Below are 20393 nucleotides of genomic sequence, written 5' to 3'. Positions count from 1 at the left end.
AACATCGACTTTAATCAATGGAGGGATTATATCGATCTGCATTTTGCTTCTCCGCAGGAGTGCCTCTTTTCTCGTTTCTTTTTGTTTTCAAGGGTCCTTATTTCTCTCGTTAAGCGTACAACCACAATAGCAACGTCAAAAGGGTGTTAATTACATTTCTCGACAAAAAAGTAATTGCAATAGCAAACGTGCGTCGTTTAACTATTTTGACGTGGCGTGAAAAGCGACGGAACAAACATGAAATAATTTAATTTTTAAATTTTACGCGTCGATCATCTAGTTTTCATTTTTGTGCAAATGTGCAAATATAAAATATTGGGAACAGAAATTACGAAGAAACAATTTCTTGGAAAGTGCAACCATACGCTTACCATATGGCGCATAGTATTAAAGTGACCAGACTTCCCGGATTTGAGTTATTTGTAATTGGACATTGACATATTGGTAATTGGAGTTGATTATGTTTGTAAGAATATGTATAGTATAAAAGATGTAACAAAAGAAAGTTTAGAAGGATCTTATAAACAAAATTTATTTCACGGAAAACTACATATAACGTGTAGCAATGTACAAACAAATATAAATAATGCTTTAAGATTATTTGTCTTGCATGTTTTGTAGCTACCTGCTATAATATTTTCGCAAATTTATTAAGTGATTTTGAAGGGAAGAGGGGTGGTGTGAAAAAAGTGGGGAGCTTGTCCCGCATTCAGCACGAGACATCTGGTCACTTTAGTAATATATATTGGAATGTTTTCATGTTTATAATAGTACTAGACACGTTGTAGTAATATTATTGTGAAACGATCCCCTTAAATATTACATCAATATGCCAGTATTATAGCGGTATTGTAGAAACGTTATATAAAATATAAAATTCTGTCTGGCTTCGTCCTTGCACCTGTGACACTAGATTGTGCATCCGTGAGTCACCGTCCACCATATTGGATTTGTCCCATCACACAAGTAGTGGAAATAAATGCATGAACTCGGAACTTTGAATAGTCGAGTAAGGAAAGAAATGTGAGATTTGTTGGGAAACGGTACGAAACATTAACTTTTTGTGGAAGAAAAAATATTTTTTATTTTTAGAAGTCACTCAATTAATACAAATTCTCAGAATGCAAAGGGTTAATCAAGTAATCGCTAGGAGAAAGTCCCTGGGGCTCGGCATCGCACTGCATATCTAGTAAAATCTCTTGACCTTTCTAGATTATATTTTTTTATTTTATGGTTACATTGCTATAAGATAACAGTAAATTACTTTAAGAAGAATTATAATACCATAAGGAAAAAACAACTGCAGGTTCAGCACTTTAAAATAAAATTTTATTTGTAGCATCGAATAAACAAATTAACTTATCCACTTACATATACAACTATCATTATTTATCGCAGTTTAAATAAAAAAAATGAGCATTACAAAAAGTTTTAATAAATTTATAATTACTTGTATTTAACAGAACGTTGTTCGGTGTATAATAAATTGTGGAACTAATAAGTTTATTACTAAAACTATGGTAGTGTAAAAGAAGTTTGACTTGAGCACAAATACGCACAAAAAAAACGCAGAAGTATATTTAACAGTATCACATTTTAGATAAAGACCAGCAGTTTATTATAAAGTAATATTATATTTACAATTTTTAACCGATAATCTTTGATCAGTGAATTTTGTTACTTATTATATTATTAACTATATATTACAAAAAACGAAATTATGAGGGCTAAATTATTTTTGTATGGATATAAATAATAATAATAAAGTTATTTAAAAAGGACGATACTAGATATTATATTACTTTCAATTGGAATATCGTGTAAGTATTCTGCTGAAGTTGTCTTTAATATGTTAGATAAAAGCAGTAGAACGGAAACAAATTATTCTTGAAAAATGATTCGAAACATAATGATATATATTCACGAAAAATAATAAAGAACAAATTATAATACAAATTGCTTGATGTAAATACTGTCAAATTCGTAATTATCGTATTGTATTTATGCAATTTTTTATTTCAAGCCGCGTTCATAGCTTGTATTATTTACATGCAAATACATGTTGCGCACATTCTTTATTATGTATCGCGTTAGAGTCATTCAATAATAATATACTGCTTCTATCGGACACGTTGAATTATAGCCGTTTGAGTTCGCAGTAATTGCATCTATATAATGAAAAGGTTAAAGTTTAACACTTTATACAGACTGAAGGTATTCCACAAATAGTTAAGGGTACACCTATAAATTAAAATTAGTGCATAAACTTTCATTTTTACTTCATTTCAGGTTTTCTATGGTTATAAATATTTTGAATTTATTTGATTTTTATCGTTTAAAGTACTCGAGTTAAATTTAACGGTTATATCATAAATGTATCTTTAAAGGGGGGACACGTCTGTATCAGAGGGGTTATAGAACTTAACGATACAGGTTCTCGTAGATTAAGTTTATGCAATTCTTCGTCCGCTTTGTTGTTTTTCAACTCCTGTTGCGTGTATAAAAACTTATTCCACTCATCGATTCTTGGATGTGCTAAGTGCTATATTCAAACGAACGTTATATATCAGTGAAACATATCTCTTTAAATATATTTTTATGAACTTAAAATTTAACTCATTGTGCAATCGATTATTTAGTACTACGTTCGTTCGTTACGTTCCTCACTTTTTTCGATGAATATCTTTGGCAAAGTGTTACTATAATAATATTTTAAGCTTACCTCGGCAACGTCGTAGACCCAAATCTTTCCAGTATCGTCGCCAACCGTTACATGTAAACCGCTCGGTGTCCACGAGACTCTGTTAAGAGCTGGGCATCCTTCGATCATAATACTCGCGGTAGGCACTTCGGTATCTTGATTGAGATTCCATAAATCTAATCTTCCCGAATCGTCTACGGCAGCGAACAGTGCCGGGTGGGTGGGTGACCATGCAACGTCGTAAACGTAATCGCCATTATGCTCGAAGGAATAGAGGGGTTTGTTCTCCTTCAGACTCCAGAGCTTGATCGTCCAGTCGATGGAAGATGTCAGGAACAGGTGCGAGAAATCTATTCCACCTTGGACCGCGTGTGCACTAACTCCAGTAACTGGTCCTTGGTGACTTTCGTAGGTCTCTAATACTCCTGCTTTCGTACCGTGACGACAAGCTACCAAACAAACATGTATTATTACAGTGACTCTTTTTAATTTGCATTACATTTCTACTCTACATACAGTGGCGGACATATTATGTATACAACTTGTTATAGCCACATAAATAATACCAGTGTACTTATACACCGATTTATTACACCCTTCCTATACACAGCTACCATGTGTTCGTAAGTCTGCCACTGTATGTTCCAGAACCGTAGAGCGTTAAATTGGCTAGCATAATTATTTACCGGAATAAACAGTACCATCCTCGCTGCCTACCACGAAATTATTAACGTCGCCATGAGGAAACGCTAAACAAGTAGCAGCGATTGCTTTCGATTGTTTGACGTGTAACTCCAGTCTCTCTTGCGGCTGTGACAACATGTCTAAACTCCACGAACATAGTTTCCCGTCGGTGGAAATGCTTATCAAGTTGTGTGCGTTTTGAGCCCCGACAACGTTTAAACAATACACGGGATGCTATCGATACAATCGTTAAAGATTAAGGCGAGATCGTGACGACTGCATTTCGAACAATTTAAACAACTTACAGTGTGTGCGTTCGCGGACAATGGCGTGCGTTGAATCGGAGTTCGTTTCTGCACCCTGTTATCCCAAAGGACTATTTGTCCGGAATAAGTGCCACCTAAGATCAGATTAGGGTGAAATCTCGCAAAGGTGATCGACAATACTGGCGACTGACAGTGGAAAATAAACTCTGGCGTGGTTTTTTTAAATTTCGTGTTCCAAACTAAACAAACCCCGTCAGGGTCGTTCGGGGTGTCGTCGTTGTTGTTATAAGAGGCCGCGAGCAGTTCTGGGAACTGCGGCGACCAATCCATCGAAGTGACACAGCGATTACGAGACCATCGATCGCAGAAAAACGATCGATTCAACCATAGACGTTGATGGCTCTTCTCGTCCCTAAGATAGTACAAGTATTCTTTGTCTTAAAGAAAATTAATTTCTGTAAATACGATTTCAACGCTGCTAATTTTTACTCACATTCCATCTTCACCGTCCATGTTGCCAGTATAATCGGTATAAATATCGACTGATTCCCCTAACGCCCTTTCCACGATTCTACTAGTGCGATCGAGGAATCGTTGAAATTCCTCGGACAGTATAATCATTTGTTTTTCCTCCTCGCTAAGTTCTTGTACTATAAATTAATATTCTCAAATTTTTCCCTTCTTCAGAATTCCAACTTGTAGAAAATAAAAAAAAAAAAACAGTTTAATAGGAAGTTATTCGTTCGGAAAGTTTACCTTCTTTAGGCTTTTCCTTTTCCTTTTCTTGCTCCACTTGCGTAACGGCGGGCTGCACTTCCTTAACTTGCGGCAAACCGTGAGGAAGAATTCCCGGGGGGAGTTTGCTTTGGAAACCGTCCATGTGCGGCAAGCTGTTCTCTTCATCTTCGGCTTGGCCATCATCAAATGTCAAAACTGTGGTGAATAAGCTGGTTCCGCTACGAATACCCTAACTTCGATACATCTATCTACCTCTGGCAAACGTCCTACTTAAAGAATTCGATTCGCTACGTTTTTGTAAAAATGCTGTATCGGTCGTAACAACGCTACCACGTTCGCTGCTAAGTGAATTTTCGTCGACGACTCGTGTGAAATATTCTAACCGACGCAATAATTTTCACGAATGTACTTCGACAAATGAACGGATAAAAGAAAAGTAACGCGTTCGATTCGCCTAAAATAATTTTTCCGTAAACCACGCGGTTCTCTTCGTGTATTGTTACAAATTTAAAAATTTTGTTCGGTAAAAAGTTGCACGGTGGCGTGTAACGAGAAACGATATTCGTTCGTACGTTAACGTAAAGAAAACAAAGTGTTGACAAACAAACTGCACAAGCGTCAGGTTTAAAAATAAGGGATGCAACTCTCTTTCAAAAGCTTTTATAAAAGTATATTAAATCAATGAGAAAAAAGATAATTCGTCGGGAAACGAATAAAACATACGCAATGTCGGAGAAGCTACTGGAATCAAATTTAATCGTCATGCATTGATATTAGTTACATTAGAAGGTGGGCTGCTTGTTGGTGGATCACATAAATAATAATTTAATTTTCGTTTAAAATAATTACGATTGTTATGAGAATTATTTGAAACGGTATCTCTCCACCCTTTTGTTTTAGAATAATACGTAAGCGAAAAGAAAAGATGAAAATAAGAAGACTAAATCAAATCATGATTCTTTTTTAAAATGAAGCGAATAATGTTGTGTTATAATGCTACGTTAACTGACACACTTTCCTAGTTCCAGTACCCATTAGCGAAAACACTTGCTTTTCATGAATTCTGAACCAACGAGAATCGTATAAAAAATTTGGGCACATTTTATTTACGAACAACGAGTACAAAATGTCAGATTCGTTTACGAATTAAAAACTTTTGTTCAGTTGTTCGCGAATAAAGCCTGTCCAAAGTTGGTGTCAAATAAAATAAAAAAAAATAATACAAAAAAATGTTTATATATGAATATAAAAAATGGAGTGGAGGTTTATTAACGCAACTTCCCAAGTCTCATGCAGCATTAAATGAATATGTAACTTATTTAGACGAAAAAATATTAAAGAAATAATGTGAAGTTACGATCTGAATCGAGAAATTCGAATCAAATAAATACTGTTTCAGTGTAAAACGAAATGGCAATGATAAGAGTAGTTTATTGTATTGCTTTGTTCATGCGTTGCAATGAAAAATAACGAAGAACATAATAGAACTATAAATATATACTGTCTATGCATGCATAATAAATAAAGCACAAATTTTTACAATTATGTAACAAACCATAATAACTACCTAATAATCCAATGATTCGTTAAGCAATTTTTAGTGTGAATTAATAGTACAAGTTCCCTCCTTTCAGTGCATATAGAGATAGTAATTTAATAAAAACAAAGTTGTATGAGGATTACTTTCAAATGCAATTTTGTGGAAAAAAAAGAAAAAAAAAAAAAAAAAAATGAATATAATTATATTTGTGATATAATTAGGTAGAGTGAATCATCTCTAGAGAGGATTACCTACCTGTAAATTCGTCCTCCCATTCTAAACCAGGATTTAGATTGTACTCGTCTTGAAGGAGGGAAAAGAAAATGTCAATCAATCTCGTGTTTCATTATGTTAGTAATGTTTGTTTCTAATTTCATGTCTCTCATAGGAAATTATTGATGTATACTGTAAGGGTCTATTTAATCAAACTTCTAAACGTAGAATTAAAATATATACACAAAAAATGATGTTTATATTTAATATAATACTTAATCGAGAATAACTGAAATTATGAATAAGACCTATCGTTTAATATTTATCGTTTACCATGCAAAATACATCAACAATTATCTAGAAAGATTGAAACGGTTATGTCAAATGAGTAATTATAAATACATCTATAAACATGCATATAGTATACCCTATTATGTTTCTCAACAATACACTAAAGGGATCAATGAAAAATTTGTATAACCTTTTTCGATCTATTAAAATAAAAAATATATATATATATATATATATATATATATAAGGTATTTATCTAAAATAATATTTGTACAAGGCATTTTTACTTTTCGATCTATACAAATTATATTTTAATTGAAAAAACAATTTCAAGAAAATATTTTTACTCGTTTAGGACCTCCTGATTATTTTTCGACTATTACAATTTTATTTTAGATTAGATTTTGAACAAAATTAACCCTCAGATAAATACGAGTACCTTCTGTAGCATTTTACTTTTTCTGATATACGTTTGTTGCTTGTAAATGTTTAGAAAGTATTTAAAATAAATTTTACAGCAAAATGTTAAATACATTCTTCTCTAATAAAGTAAAACTTTTAATTTCCTAATTATTGTCAACCTGTAGATAAATACCCTGTATATAACTGTACTGATTTCAAAGTTAAGACAAATTATAAACACGATCACGATCCCTTCAGGTTTTTCTATAAACTTCAGCTAAAAATAATCATATATTTATTATAAATAATACCATCAATATTATTATTCTTTAGTATGACAAGACTAACGTAAGAGTTGTTCCCTTGGTATCTGAGGAATTAGTATTGTCTTTTAAAAATAAATCTATCGTGAAACTCAATCCTCGGAAATTTTAGAAACAATAAAAAAGAAGGGGACGAAGAAAGAATTCATAAAATTTTGGTATAATAGACTGACATCTCCGACTGCTAACACGTTACAAATAAAATCGTTTGCAATTTGAATTGTTCAATTAAATTTATTTTAAGAATTAGAAATAAAATAGCCCTTCTTGAAAGTAAAATCCTCTCAGAGCGTTTTTTTTTTTATTTAGAATCATATCAATCGTTAGAACAACGTACTTGTTACCTTCGTAAAATGTATCTATGGAACAATATTTTTATAATTTTCACTAGATCGCTATTACGAAAACCGTGCTATGAAGAAGCAATGTTTGCGATTACAATACACGATCATATCAGATTGTAGCAACAATGAATTACTGTTTTGCGAAATTAAAAATTTGAGGCGCTGAACCTTTAACCGTATCTTTCCTTCTATTTCAACACAAAGTTTTAACTATAATATTCGCTAACCCCAGCACCATAACATTCTTTTCCATGTTAGTACACCGTAATATACCAAAAATTACTGAAATAACCGTTATATCACGCCGAGAACTCTGGAAGGTGCGTTAAGTTGTGACAAGATTTGCCAATGGATATTCAGTCGTTAAACATTTTATATTATAGACAGTCCCTATTTCAAACAATATCGAAAGATCTGGCAAAACAATTTGAACATTACAAGTACAAAGTTTTAAATGTTATTCGTTCGAAACGATACTTCTGTTTACAGAATAACATTACTGTTAATTTCAACACAGTGATGTATAATGCATCACAACACCAATTTTCCTTGATTACAATTGTTGATTTTAGACACTTTTCAATTTAAAATAAATAATCAAATACTCCAAAGGTAGTCTGTATACACAGTAAATGTGTTTATTTAATGTTGATGTAAAACAAGGCGTGGGTTTAGATTAGATATTTTAAATTTGTATGCATGAATTATATTAGGTAGACTTGGCAGTAATTTTTATTTTGTAGACAGTGTTGTGATTATTAATTTACGTTCGATACCTAATAAAAAAAATACTCGATGGTAAATTTTCAATTTTCGTAAGAGACACGTGTACGGTCCGTACTTTGAAAATTAAGGTGGTAAATGCCAAAATATTTCCGTTTGAGAGTCGGGATGTCAGATAAATACTTAAAAAGTAATAAATACAGTAACCAAACGTAAATACACTCAATAAAAGTAGATCGACATAAAAGGTAAAAGAGCTAAAAAGTGTAAAGCAATTTATAAGATAGTAAAGATACATTAGATTTTGGGTGGAGAGTCATTTTTGCATTTCTGTATTACTGATAAATCTTGTTTAAATTTATAAAGTAATACTTTTGCTCTCTTTGTTATTAAAAACGTCGTGTTTACGATTGGGGAGAAAAGAGAGAGAGTGCATTCTCAAATTTATAACTTTCTTTTTTTTTATAGAAAACGAAACACAGTAATAATTTTCTTACCTTAAAAATTAATTTCGATATAAGAAAAACTTTGCATTTACTTGTGAAATTTAATTCGACAATTATTATATGTATATATTATCCTAATACTCTGCATTTGGTTCTCATTATGTACATTTATATACTATTAAACCGGGAGAAAGTAATGGAATGAAGCTAAACCTAAATCTGAACCTAAAACTTTTTGAAAACCAAGAGAAATCATAACTTACCGTAATAGTCGAATGCATGAGCTGAGAAGGGGAGGGAAAAAAATTGCACTTAGTTACAATCTCGTAAGAATGCACTACACTAATTTCACCTCTCTACACTCAGACCATACATAATTAAACGAAAACTAATTAAATGTTCGTGAAAAATAAATTAGAAAAATAATACACAATATTGTTGTAAATCAGTTATAAAGGTTTGGAAATTAAAAGTTCACGCTATATATATAACTGATAGCTTGTTTTACAGCATTATTAAGTTTTATTTTGTATCAAGTTTGCAGTGTCATAGCCGTACTTTAGTGTTTATAAAACTTGGTTATTGCTTGTAAAAATCTACGATTGGAAGTCATAGAGAGTTGGATTTATAATTGTATTTAAAAAAAAAATATATATATTAAAAAAAAATTGAAACAAAACTTGACCTGCTGAATGTAGTTAGGTGAATATAGATTTGTTAATTTTTATATCGTGCAGTGCTGTGATTCCTACATGTAAGAGGAAACATACATATTCGATGCTTCTTATATTATTGAAATATGATTCAATTAATGTTGTTTTTTAGTTCTTAACATAATTCAACACTTTCCTTTAAATTTATTGTACTACTCATCTTTGATTACCTAATGGAAAATAATGAAGCATTTATGTTATTTAATGTGACTACCAATGGATGCTTATACGAAAGTAAAATTTTATATCTCACTTGCATCCCTTGTCACACTTATGCCCACCCCCCTAAGTTTCTCAGAAACAAATTTTACTATCAATCTCAAAAGTAAATTTTGTTAACACATTGGGAAACTGGTAATGTGCTGTATTTTGCACATTACAACAAATACAAAACAATAGTTATCGCAAGAACATTTGTCAATGTTGAATTTTAAATGGTGGACACAATGCCAAGAAAACTGAACTTCTAACGTGTTACAGTTATGATAACACTGCTGTCTATAAATATTCATATCCATAAATTAAGAAAGCATCAATAGTAATTAATTCGTTTGTTCGATAAATTTAATACTAGCACGCATGAGTCAAGGTATATTGACTTTTGTAATAATAATTTCCAAATATTCCCAACAAACAGGACGCCTAAAGTTAATGTATTATTTAATTCTTATAAACTGTTAGTATATAATTAAATTCTGTAAAGCGTGTTAAAAAGCAAGTCTTTTATGCCAACAAATATATATTGTACATGGGAATATATATAAACGAAATAAGCTGACCAAAATCTCGAGCCTAAATAGCCTTTTAAAATACATGATATATCTTTGAAACCTTTGAAAATGAATATACTAATTGTTTGTAATCTAATTCCATGTACAATATTTGATACATAATGGGGTTGTAGAATCAACGAAATTTAATTATAGCTTGTTCTTTTCTTTTATAATATTTGCTGGTACGTAAAATTATTATTGAAAGAATTAGTAAAAATTAGCAAAGCAGAGTGTGATCTCAAATTTGACTCTACATCCTTTTGCTTTAAACATGAATAGCAATGTATCTACCTCTATTATATACTGTTGTACAACAATTATAGGAAGGGTAATAAAAAGATGACAGAACATACATAGGTAGTTTGGTGCAGACCCACCTTTCCTGGGACGCCACCAGTCAGTCTCAAAGTAGCCTGCGGAGTAAGAGTGAGTTGGTGTTGTTGTTGAACAGGAGTAGATGGTGTATGCAGAAGATGATGTGGACAGTTCTTGTGTCCAACACCGATTGAATTGACCGATTGTATCGCAAGAAAATCAAATACGCGTATATTTAATAATGCCGCAATATCAGTTAGATAATGGGACACATATGTAACATCTACATATCCAATGTTCGTGTTAAAAGCCATTAAAGCAAGAAATTTCATAATCGTACGTTTCGATTGTACTGTTACCAAAAGATCGTCCTCCGATATACTTTACCTAAACTTTACGCTTTGATAAGAAGTCATAGTAAAGTAGGTGGTACGAATAAGGGAAACGTTATAAAAACCATGCAGTTGATCCTGTTATAATTTATTTCGATAGTGATAAAAACAAACGTGAAAAATTAAAAAATTGTAACGAAACTAACTGAAATTGCGGGTGAATGAAATAGAAGTATGAAATACAAAAAAACACAGTTGCCACCACCAGGAAAAAAACAATATTTGTGTCCGCAACCTGATTATGTGTTAAGTGTTTTCTATATCTACTAGTATACTTTCTATATAACATACGATGTTCGCAAATAAAACTGTCAGAAATTTATTTATTTTATTACTAAAACATTTTTTATATAAATCGTTATAACGGTAAGAATCTTGGGATAGATAATGCTTCTTTTTACAACATAAGAACTTGTTGCTTTCTCAATAATAGAATATTAAATTAATATTTCGATCAAAATACCATGTGTTCCTGATATTAACATTAACAAATACTTTTTGCAAATTCACAATTAAAACTGCAAAAGACTATTTAAAAAAATGAGCTAGTTTTTCACTTATAATCTAGTCTGTGTTACACTAAACAAGAATCTTTTAAATAGTTTGTCTGTTTAAAAAATGTTGAAAATTATTGATAATCGAACAGAAGTTAATACACACAATGAAAAAATAAAATGACAATGCTACAGGCGAGTAACATGCCATTTTTGTATGTATGTATTTTAAGAATATGTAAGTTTCCTCATTAGCTATAATTAATTATAAAACACAATACGAGTGTGTAAATCATTTCTTATTATTATCACAAAGAAATTAAAGTTATGACTAAAACAAGGTTTAACCGATGTGCTTGATTATGTATTACAATCAATGTAATTTATTAATTAAAATATATACAATACTGTTAATACTTGGTGACTCTATTACAAATTATTATGTCATTGATGGCAAATATTTTTAAATGATGCATTTTTATATACACCACCCACTTTACCATATTCGATTAATGCATTAAAGAAACGCTATAAATATTAAATATTTAATCACACACAATAATAATGATATTTAGTATCAATATTTATAGTATCAATATGCCATAAATTGGTAAATTTTCATTTCAACACATTTTAATCCTTTGCGTTCTTAAATAAATAACGTATAAATCCGAAATCCGGAAATTTTTTAATTATAGCATGAATTTTAGATGTGCTTTATTAAAAAATAAGAATAGGTAATTATAATTTATATCATTGTTAATGTAAAGGTTTATCAATTACTGCACTCCAAAGCAAATTTTTGTTTAATATAATATTAATGAAATTATTACGAATATTTTCTAAAAATGTGATCATTTGATACAATTTACTAAATTTATTAAGAGAATACCAGTATCAGACTACAAAGGATTAAAAATCAATGTAATAAATTGTGGAAACCATGTATTATTATATTGTCGTTATAATATGTATGCAGGGTGTCCTATTTTAATTTATAAATGAATATATCGAATATACCGAAAGGAATCAAGGTTGTTAGAATATTAGAAGAAATTATTTCGATGGAATTCAGATTTTTCGCGAAATCCTCGATCTTTATCGATCTCCATGTATTCAATCATTTTAATCAAACCTTTAAAGATATATTCATTCACAGATTTAAATGGAGTACTCTGTATATACAGGGTGCCTCAGGTTTGAACGGTCAAACTTTGTCAATATATTCTATGGGTCTGAATAATAAAAGAAAATGATATGTAAACATAAGTTCTTGGAAGCTTTACTAAAAAATTATCACAAAAATATGGAGTACGACTATTTATGCCAGTTGTGTTTACTACCTGACGTTTTCAAAGATAACATGATACTTTTTGCACTTTCAGAAGTAATTAATTAAGCTACAAATTTCATTTTTATCTTGTTTCGTTCGATCGAACGCGTCAGTATATATTTGTATCGGTTCGTTATGGGAATTTATTTGTGTTCCGGATTATTTATGTTACCGGTGTTGAGTCACATTAGAACACCGAGCATGGAACTTCGCGAATGAATTAAGCTAGACTTTTTTTAAAATACATTTATAAGGAAATGATATAGTTCTGCAGGTAAACCGTAAATACACACTTGACGAATTTGAGTAGTTTTTTAATGAAGCCTAATATTTTTTTTCTTATTTAGTCCTATAGAATATATCAATGAACTTTACCCATTAAAATCCGGGACACCTATACGCGTTATTTACTTCTTTAATATGCATTTTTATTGCATTTAATCAACATTACTGTACTGTACGCTCCAAAACGTTGTTGTCCAGTAATTGAATAATTGGTAAATTTACAAGAAGCAACATATAGTGTAGTAATTTATAAGATAGATGCAGTGACTCACCGTCGTGGGATGTGAGCGTTGTCTGAATGGTCTGTGTTTGTTTATTATAGACCACAGCTTCCTTCGGCGGAATATTAGTTTGAGCCACGGAGACGACCGTGAGTTCCCGATTTTTCCTACGTCCAGCGCTATCAAGAGAAATTTATATAAATTTCGCACGGCAAATGCAGGTACACAGAAAACAGATTTTTGAAGTATAAATACCTTTGAGCAGAGTTTATACTGGATGGTTGTAAACTAGCATCAGGAGTAGCATTGGCACTCTGTTCCGGTGTTAAAGAATTCATACTAGATAAGCTGGATACCACATCTGTAAATAATATAAATTATAAAGTAAGGAATAATAATTAAACTGAGAAACAAAGATACGTACCTGATACTGGAGCTACTCCTAAAGATGAAAGCATAGCATCCAATTCTTTACGTTGGTCTTTGTCTGTACCTGCAGCACGGACCGTAGCTTCCTCGATCTTTATTCAAAAAAATATAGATAAGTTAAATAAAAATGACAGACATTATAAATAATAAGTTATCAGTAATACAGAATAAAAATGACTTACATCTTTCTGTTCCTTCTCTCTTCTACGTCTCTCATTTTCTTCCCTTATAGCTTGAAGCTTGGCCTTTTTCCTCTCAAGCTCAGCTTTTCTATCGGACATCATCTTGCTAGTCTGTTTTACTACCTAAAGCATATTCACGAATATATTAAAAATGAATGAAAAAATATCGTAGATATGTTAAAAGCGTCGTCAGGACTTATAAAACTCTTGGTAGGTTTCACGAAACTTAATGGAACTTAAATCGGGTCCGGTGCATTTATTGATTTCTGTTCCATGACGTCAGTTTCTACAGAATCTCTGAAAGCCGCATCAACAAATTTGTACGCGAAATTCGAACTATTACGATCGCCATATAAATACATAAGTTCTCCGTATTAAACGCGACGAAACAAGATTTGGAATTAATGTGACTCATTAATATCGAACGATGAACCCATCGAAAGACGTCCATCTGTCACACGGCAGTGCTGACATAACAGGCTGGTTCCAAAATGTTCACTTTTTTGTTAGAGAAACTTGTGAAATATTTACCTTATGTTGAGTAAAATGTTTCAAAGATTTCGGTGCTATAAATTACAGTAGTTGTGGATTTCTACATCATCTATCCGACCCACCCGACATATGTACGAAACTTTCGCATTGCAACAATAGCACCACCGTTATAATACTTGGTACTAACGTAACAGTCAATCTATTTGTGCAGGAAACTACACAATTCCATAAATATGTTCCCTAGATGCCAGTAGCAGTTTATTCCTGACCATAGACTAAACGTAGTATACATTTACAAATGGGGTATACCCCGTATACCTGGCGTTTATCACGTTAAATCACAGACGAGATATATGAATAGACCTTTCACCACAGACGAGGTATAGGAATAGACCTTTCATCTAATGTAATTTTTCGGCCGGAGTTTCTGGGGTCCCGGGACCCCATTACCATTTTCGTGTCACTCGCAACGTTATCAACAGATTCAAAAATGAACACAAGAGGAAGTGAGACAGAAAATAAAATTACATAAATTTTATTATTTTTTAACGGAATTAAAGCTGTAGGGTCCATCATTGGACATTAATCGATTAATTTCATTGGAGAAATCAATCGATTAAGAGTATTTAAAAATTTCAAGATTATTAAAATTCCTAAGGATGTATTTCATTGATACGTACACCGCAAATTCTCTATTTTTTATTTTAATTTGTAATACATCATTTATTAAAAAAATAACTCGGCAGAAACGTATTTGCGACTCGAAATCAGTTTAATCAGACTGTGCATCGGGGCCCCGGAAATTCCTCATTCCTCACATATACCTCGTCTGTGCTTTCACCCAATGTATTTTTTCGGCCCATTTTTCTGGAGCTTTAGAGCCCCATTACCATTTTCGTGTCACTCGCAACATTACCAACAGATTTAGAAATGAATTTCAATCCCTTACCCATAGTCAACTCGCATGTATTTACGCACACGTTACAACTGCCTGTCCATCAATACTAATTCAGTGAACTGACGTACAAAAAAACAAAAAATAACGAAATATACTCTTCCAAAGTGGAACAAAATATTAAAAAGATCATGCATCAAATTGTAAGGGGATCCTCGTAAGAAGGCTTTAATCTTCGTAATGGTTTTAATGGGTCGATGATCAACAATGACTAGCTTATGGTCACTGGTGGTCAACAGTGAGGTTGACATCAAAGTAAGCGGTCCAGTGAAGATCCAGAAATGGTCAAAAGGTGGGACCAATCGAAATAGTTTCTTTGTAGACTGATGGATCTGGTAGTACTGGTCTCTCTACCCTTTCATCATCTTAGACATATAAGCAGGGCCACTGCGAAGAATTCTTCAGTCTCGTCGCGAATTCGGGAGTGTACAAATAGCCAGAAGTGAACCGGTGACCGTTGCTGACCTCTACTGGCCACTGCTGACCACTACTACCCACTACTGACCACTACTGACCACTACTGACCACTACTGACCAATACTGACCAGTTCTGACTAGTGCTCCTACCACTACTGACCAGTGCCGGACGGTGATGACCAACGCTAAGAACTGTTTAAAAATTCTCTCCCCTCTTTTATTCTATCGTTTGATGCTAATTTTGCTTCAATGAACTGATTTTGCCTTGCTTGCCTAACTGGTGTTGCTATAATATGAATATTTTCTTACTTTACAGCTGGCCCAGTGGTAACTACCCTATGTACTGACAACAAATAGTAAGTCCACTCCACTTATTTATATTTTATTATTTTTATTTGTTTGTTTGATGTGAATTCAGCTGTATTTATCTATCTGATTTTATTTGGTTATTATGAATGTTCCTTTTCTCTGTTCCTACTGTTACATTGTTTTTCGCATTTATGTAATTCTTCCATTTCGTTTGATTGTTTGGTGTTGATTCAACTTGGTGTCTCGATCGAAGTTGTGTCAATGCATACACCATATTTGTTTCGATGACACTGATTAATATAAGATTTTTATTTTTACGTTTCAGCTTAAATTCTTGTAACATTTTGCTAATATACTCTGTTCAATTCCCTTTAGCTAGGTGATAGATAATTTTTAAGTGTTTGTCGTCTCAGAGACGTGAAAAGTCTACCGGGCCAAACATGAATAAGATGTCTCAGAGACGTGATAAGTCTACCGGGCCAAACCTTGGTGTCGCTTTTGGCACGCACAGTTGGAAATTAAATCGTAGGGTAAGGGGGTAAAACGACTGGTTGTATGCGTGCTTTCTTTGGCAAGTGTAGTTAGTACGTTTTACTTAAAATTATGATCTTCTTGCACACCGCGATTTTTAAGATGACAAATGTCATAGTAGATTCAATTATTTTTAATTTGACACTCATTTTAAAATGAATATATAATGAGTACATATACATATATGAGTAGTATAATTTTCTCTCGTTCGCTTGTTCTCTGGTTCTCGCTTTCCGAGATTATGTCTCGACTGAAAGGACCGGAGAGTTTTGCTCGATCACCTCTGTTTGATAGAATGAAACATGTAATCACCTGTGTAGTAGGTGTGATAGCTCTAACCGCTTCAACCCTGGTGCAGCTTGGTTCAGCTTAAGTGGGGCCTCGCCGGAACGTATATTCTCCTCTTTATACGGAAAAGAGCGTAACTTCCGGCGAGAGTTCTTGATTCATATCCTTTCTCGAGTACTAAGTCGGGTTCTGTTGTGATCGTGTGTCCTCTAGGACCCGGCGGTGTACGTAGAGAAGCAGGTAGACGTGGGTCAGGGGCTTGACTTGCTTTTCTGATAATCAAGGCCGGGGGGTATCAATTTGATACCCACACTCACTACACGCTATGAGCACGTGTCGCGTCGCGTTTTATTTAAGCGTGCGATGCTTTTGCACGCCGCAATTTTTAATATGGCAAATATCGTAATATCAATCGAAAGTAGAGTCATGATTTTAATATCTTTTATAATACTTATAATTATATTAATTTTAGAATGAGTGTCAAATTAGTAGCTTCCGATTGTTCTTTACATTCTTCAATAATTAAATTCACTTTCATAATTGGGTTGACGACTTTGGGTATCTTCGATATCGAAGATACCCGAAGTCTTTCTTTACTTATTAAAATATATCATTAGATTGACGTGCAAGAAGATATTTCGCGACGAATACATTTTAGAGTCAAAGTAACCTCGTATATTATGTACTATTTTTACTTTCTCACTGCACTTGCCTGTAGTTGTAGTATTTATAGTTTTACAGATTCAGTGTTGGGCATATACTTCTTGCAGGTGTCAAATTTTTGTTTGTTCTCTTACTAATCTATTAAACCAGTTTTTGTTACAGAGCATATTCCTATGGAAGTTTTAGGTTTACATATAGAAGTAACAATAAAGAATTGTTACAATTTTGTTTGATATTGCTTTGTTTGTGTTTCAGGAAATCATCGTGACATAAATAGAAGATAGAAGATAGAAGAATGTATTTCATGTATTTTGTTTCAGTTTGCTTAGTTTATGTTTTAATAATTTAGATTTATAGTTAGGTAGAATGTAACAGTATGTTTCAGGAAATCTTCGTTGAAGGATCAACAAGGAAGAATATATTTTCTATGTATTTTGTTAGATGATTAGATAGGTAGGATGTAAGTGAATTTAGATTTATAGTTAGGCAGGAGTTTGGTTCTCTATATTAATCATTACATTAGGCAGGTAATATTTTGGTCTATTTCTCTGTTTTGTTGATGAGAATTTAGAGGCAAATTCTTTCTCAAAAAACTCTTTTGTTGGTTGCACTTTCGTTTATTGCTTTTTCGATCAACGATCGCTGGTCACAAAAGATTTTTACTAATGGAGGGTGGTTGGGAATCGGTTAGGGCGGGTCTCCATTCGCAGCAACCTCCACGTGGTGAGACCTGGGTAATATTATTTAGCGTTTAATTAATAATCGTATCACTTTTAGCTGCATAATGCAATTATTAATTAAAAACTAAATAATATTAGCAAATTGGCTGCGATCCGCCTTGCATAGGTCATCATAAATATAGAGCTTCTTCGCTAGGTTAGTTTTGATTCTCATTGATTCATCAAAGATTCTAGAGTATTGTCAGAGAAGACGAGGTATATGAGTAGATCTTTCACCCAATATATTTTTTCGGCCCATTTTGATGGGGTCTCGAAATCCCATTACCATTTTCGTGTCATTCGCAACGTTGCCAACAGATTCAGAAATGAATTTTTATCCCTTCCATAGTCAACTCACATGACTTAGGCAACACTATAGCTGTTTGCCTATCAATACTAATTCAGTGAATAGTTTCTTAACTGACCGCCATCCATGTGAAGAGGACGCTAAAATCATCTCCGAATTTTCAAGTCGGTGTGGCAGTCAGATTGGGCCACGAAGGTCTATAAGGTGGAAAGTCTACTCGTATATCTCGTCTGTGGTATGATGATCTACTGAAATCGATAAGGTTAGCAAACGTATAAAAGTATTTGTTTCGTTACATGGTGTACAGAGTGGTTAGAAAGCGTATAAATTTATTGTTATTATTAACAAAGTTAACATTTGTGGCGCTGCTTCGCTGCGGGTAGAGGATCTCGTGAGAATTCCGTAGAAGGGCAGAAAAGGAAAGGAGGGGGCGCGTTTCGTCCGGGCCTGCCAGTGGACTCATCAGTAAGGCTTTCTAGCAGGCCCTGCCTTAGACGACTGGGATATTGAGAAGTCGTTCGAGGAGTGTATATATAGCAACGGAGGGGTCGGTCGAGCGCTTGTGAGAGCGGGGCCCCTCTGGTGGCGAGCATGGGAGGCGACGCCACACATTGTTTTTCAAAATTGCTTTACGGTGGCAACGATTTTGTCTGACTGCATGCCAAATATTAATAAAAAAAAGAACGCAGTAAATATATCGAGTGTCGTTTGTAATATCCGATTAATCATAATAGAGGACGTAGTTGATTTTCGGGGTAAAGGAAACCGAAATTTACATGGATTTCCTTTCCGTGCTGCCGCGTTTCGATTGCTGTTTATCGTACCGGAAACTGCATAGTCCAGTCGGTTCCCACGAACCTTGTATGTTTGCCAGATAAGTGGAAAGCCAGTGACGTAGGTCACACTTTTGGTGGATTTAGGGAATCTCGAATTCGTACAGGCGTAAGCGGATCTGACCTCTCTGGTCAAACGTGTAAAGGTCATCCTTGTTCGGTTAGGAAATACCTATATATATGTATAGAAAGAGTCGTAGGAAGAGGGAAAGTGCGGACGAACGAAAGGATTAAGGGGATGGAAGCGACCTCGTATTTGCCACAAAGTCGCCTGATGAACCACCCGGGGTGGACGGGCATTGTTCCTGACAGCTAGAAAGCAAAGTTGCAACAACGTACTTCGTTTCGTCCGTGGATACGTACGCTGTAGGTTTCGCGCACCCTAAAGCTTTCAACCCCACAGGTTTGCTCGCATAAATAATAAACACGCTGTCACTCAGACAACGAGATTCTGCCAAATGATCACTCTGTTTGCGTATAAACGCAAGGAGTGTCCGTTTCGCGTCGAGGAAACGAAGAAACAAAGATGGCGTCGGTGCAGCAATAAGGGCGCGTTTAAAAATACCGCGTGCAGACTGACAAGCAGACGCTTTTATCGGGAATCTAATTGTTGACGAAAATAATGAGGCCGGAGTGGGTAACAGGATATAAATGAAGGGAAAAATGCACTATCTCGTTCGCTTTTCTGCGCGATATAACAGCCGGTATACACTTGATTCAACAAAGCAAATCAGACTTCGACACGCGAAGTCGGTATGAAGCATCACGCGAGATCGCCTTCCCTCGGCCAATCTTTTCCCCGACTTCTTGGCCATGCCCACGCTTCCTCCTGAAATTAGTGTCAAGCTAATTTCGCCGTTGAATTTAGAAAAGTTTTCTTTGATCGTGTGTCTCGATGCCCGCCTCCTCCGATCACTCCCAATTTCCCTCCGTCGCGACGGAGGGCGATTTTGGCAATCTAGCTTTACTAAATTAATAACTTTTTACTGACTGAAGTTATTTGCCTAAAGTTTTTTTAATATCTTTTTAATGTCTTCAGAGCATGTTACGAATATAAAATTTTAGTCATAC

General features: G+C 33.8%; 1 protein-coding gene across 19 annotated transcripts; it reads right to left on the bottom strand.

Annotated features, from left to right (window-relative positions):
- Nucleotides 1–1730: 1730 nt before the first annotated feature.
- Nucleotides 1731–14467, bottom strand: LOC122402568 (cytoplasmic dynein 1 intermediate chain-like). Of its 19 annotated transcripts, none has more exons than XM_043405470.1 (14): nt 14340–14467; nt 13809–13931; nt 13622–13718; nt 13453–13558; nt 13249–13376; nt 10535–10645; nt 8935–8955; nt 6185–6232; nt 4408–4560; nt 4145–4301; nt 3691–4063; nt 3388–3619; nt 2723–3150; nt 1731–2542 (listed from the first exon to the last, which is right to left on the bottom strand). In XM_043405470.1, exons 2-14 carry the CDS (start codon nt 13908–13910, stop codon nt 2363–2365), a joined length of 2136 nt encoding a protein of 711 aa, XP_043261405.1. In that variant the 5' UTR covers nt 13911–13931; nt 14340–14467; the 3' UTR covers nt 1731–2362. The 19 variants fall into 19 exon arrangements, with proteins under 19 accessions (XP_043261405.1, XP_043261409.1, XP_043261413.1 ...); XM_043405474.1 differs by having other exon boundaries at nt 4408–4584; nt 10535–10570; XM_043405478.1 differs by having other exon boundaries at nt 10535–10570.
- Nucleotides 14468–20393: the final 5926 nt, after the last annotated feature.

The sequence above is a fragment of the Colletes gigas genome, unplaced genomic scaffold (genome assembly GCF_013123115.1).
Source record: "Colletes gigas isolate AHSC1104 unplaced genomic scaffold, ASM1312311v1 Colletes_gigas_Sc00037, whole genome shotgun sequence".
NCBI classification, from domain to species: Eukaryota; Metazoa; Arthropoda; class Insecta; order Hymenoptera; family Colletidae; genus Colletes; species Colletes gigas.
The sequence above is the reverse complement of the archived record's forward strand: the minus strand, read 5'-3'. Positions and strand labels throughout refer to the sequence as shown.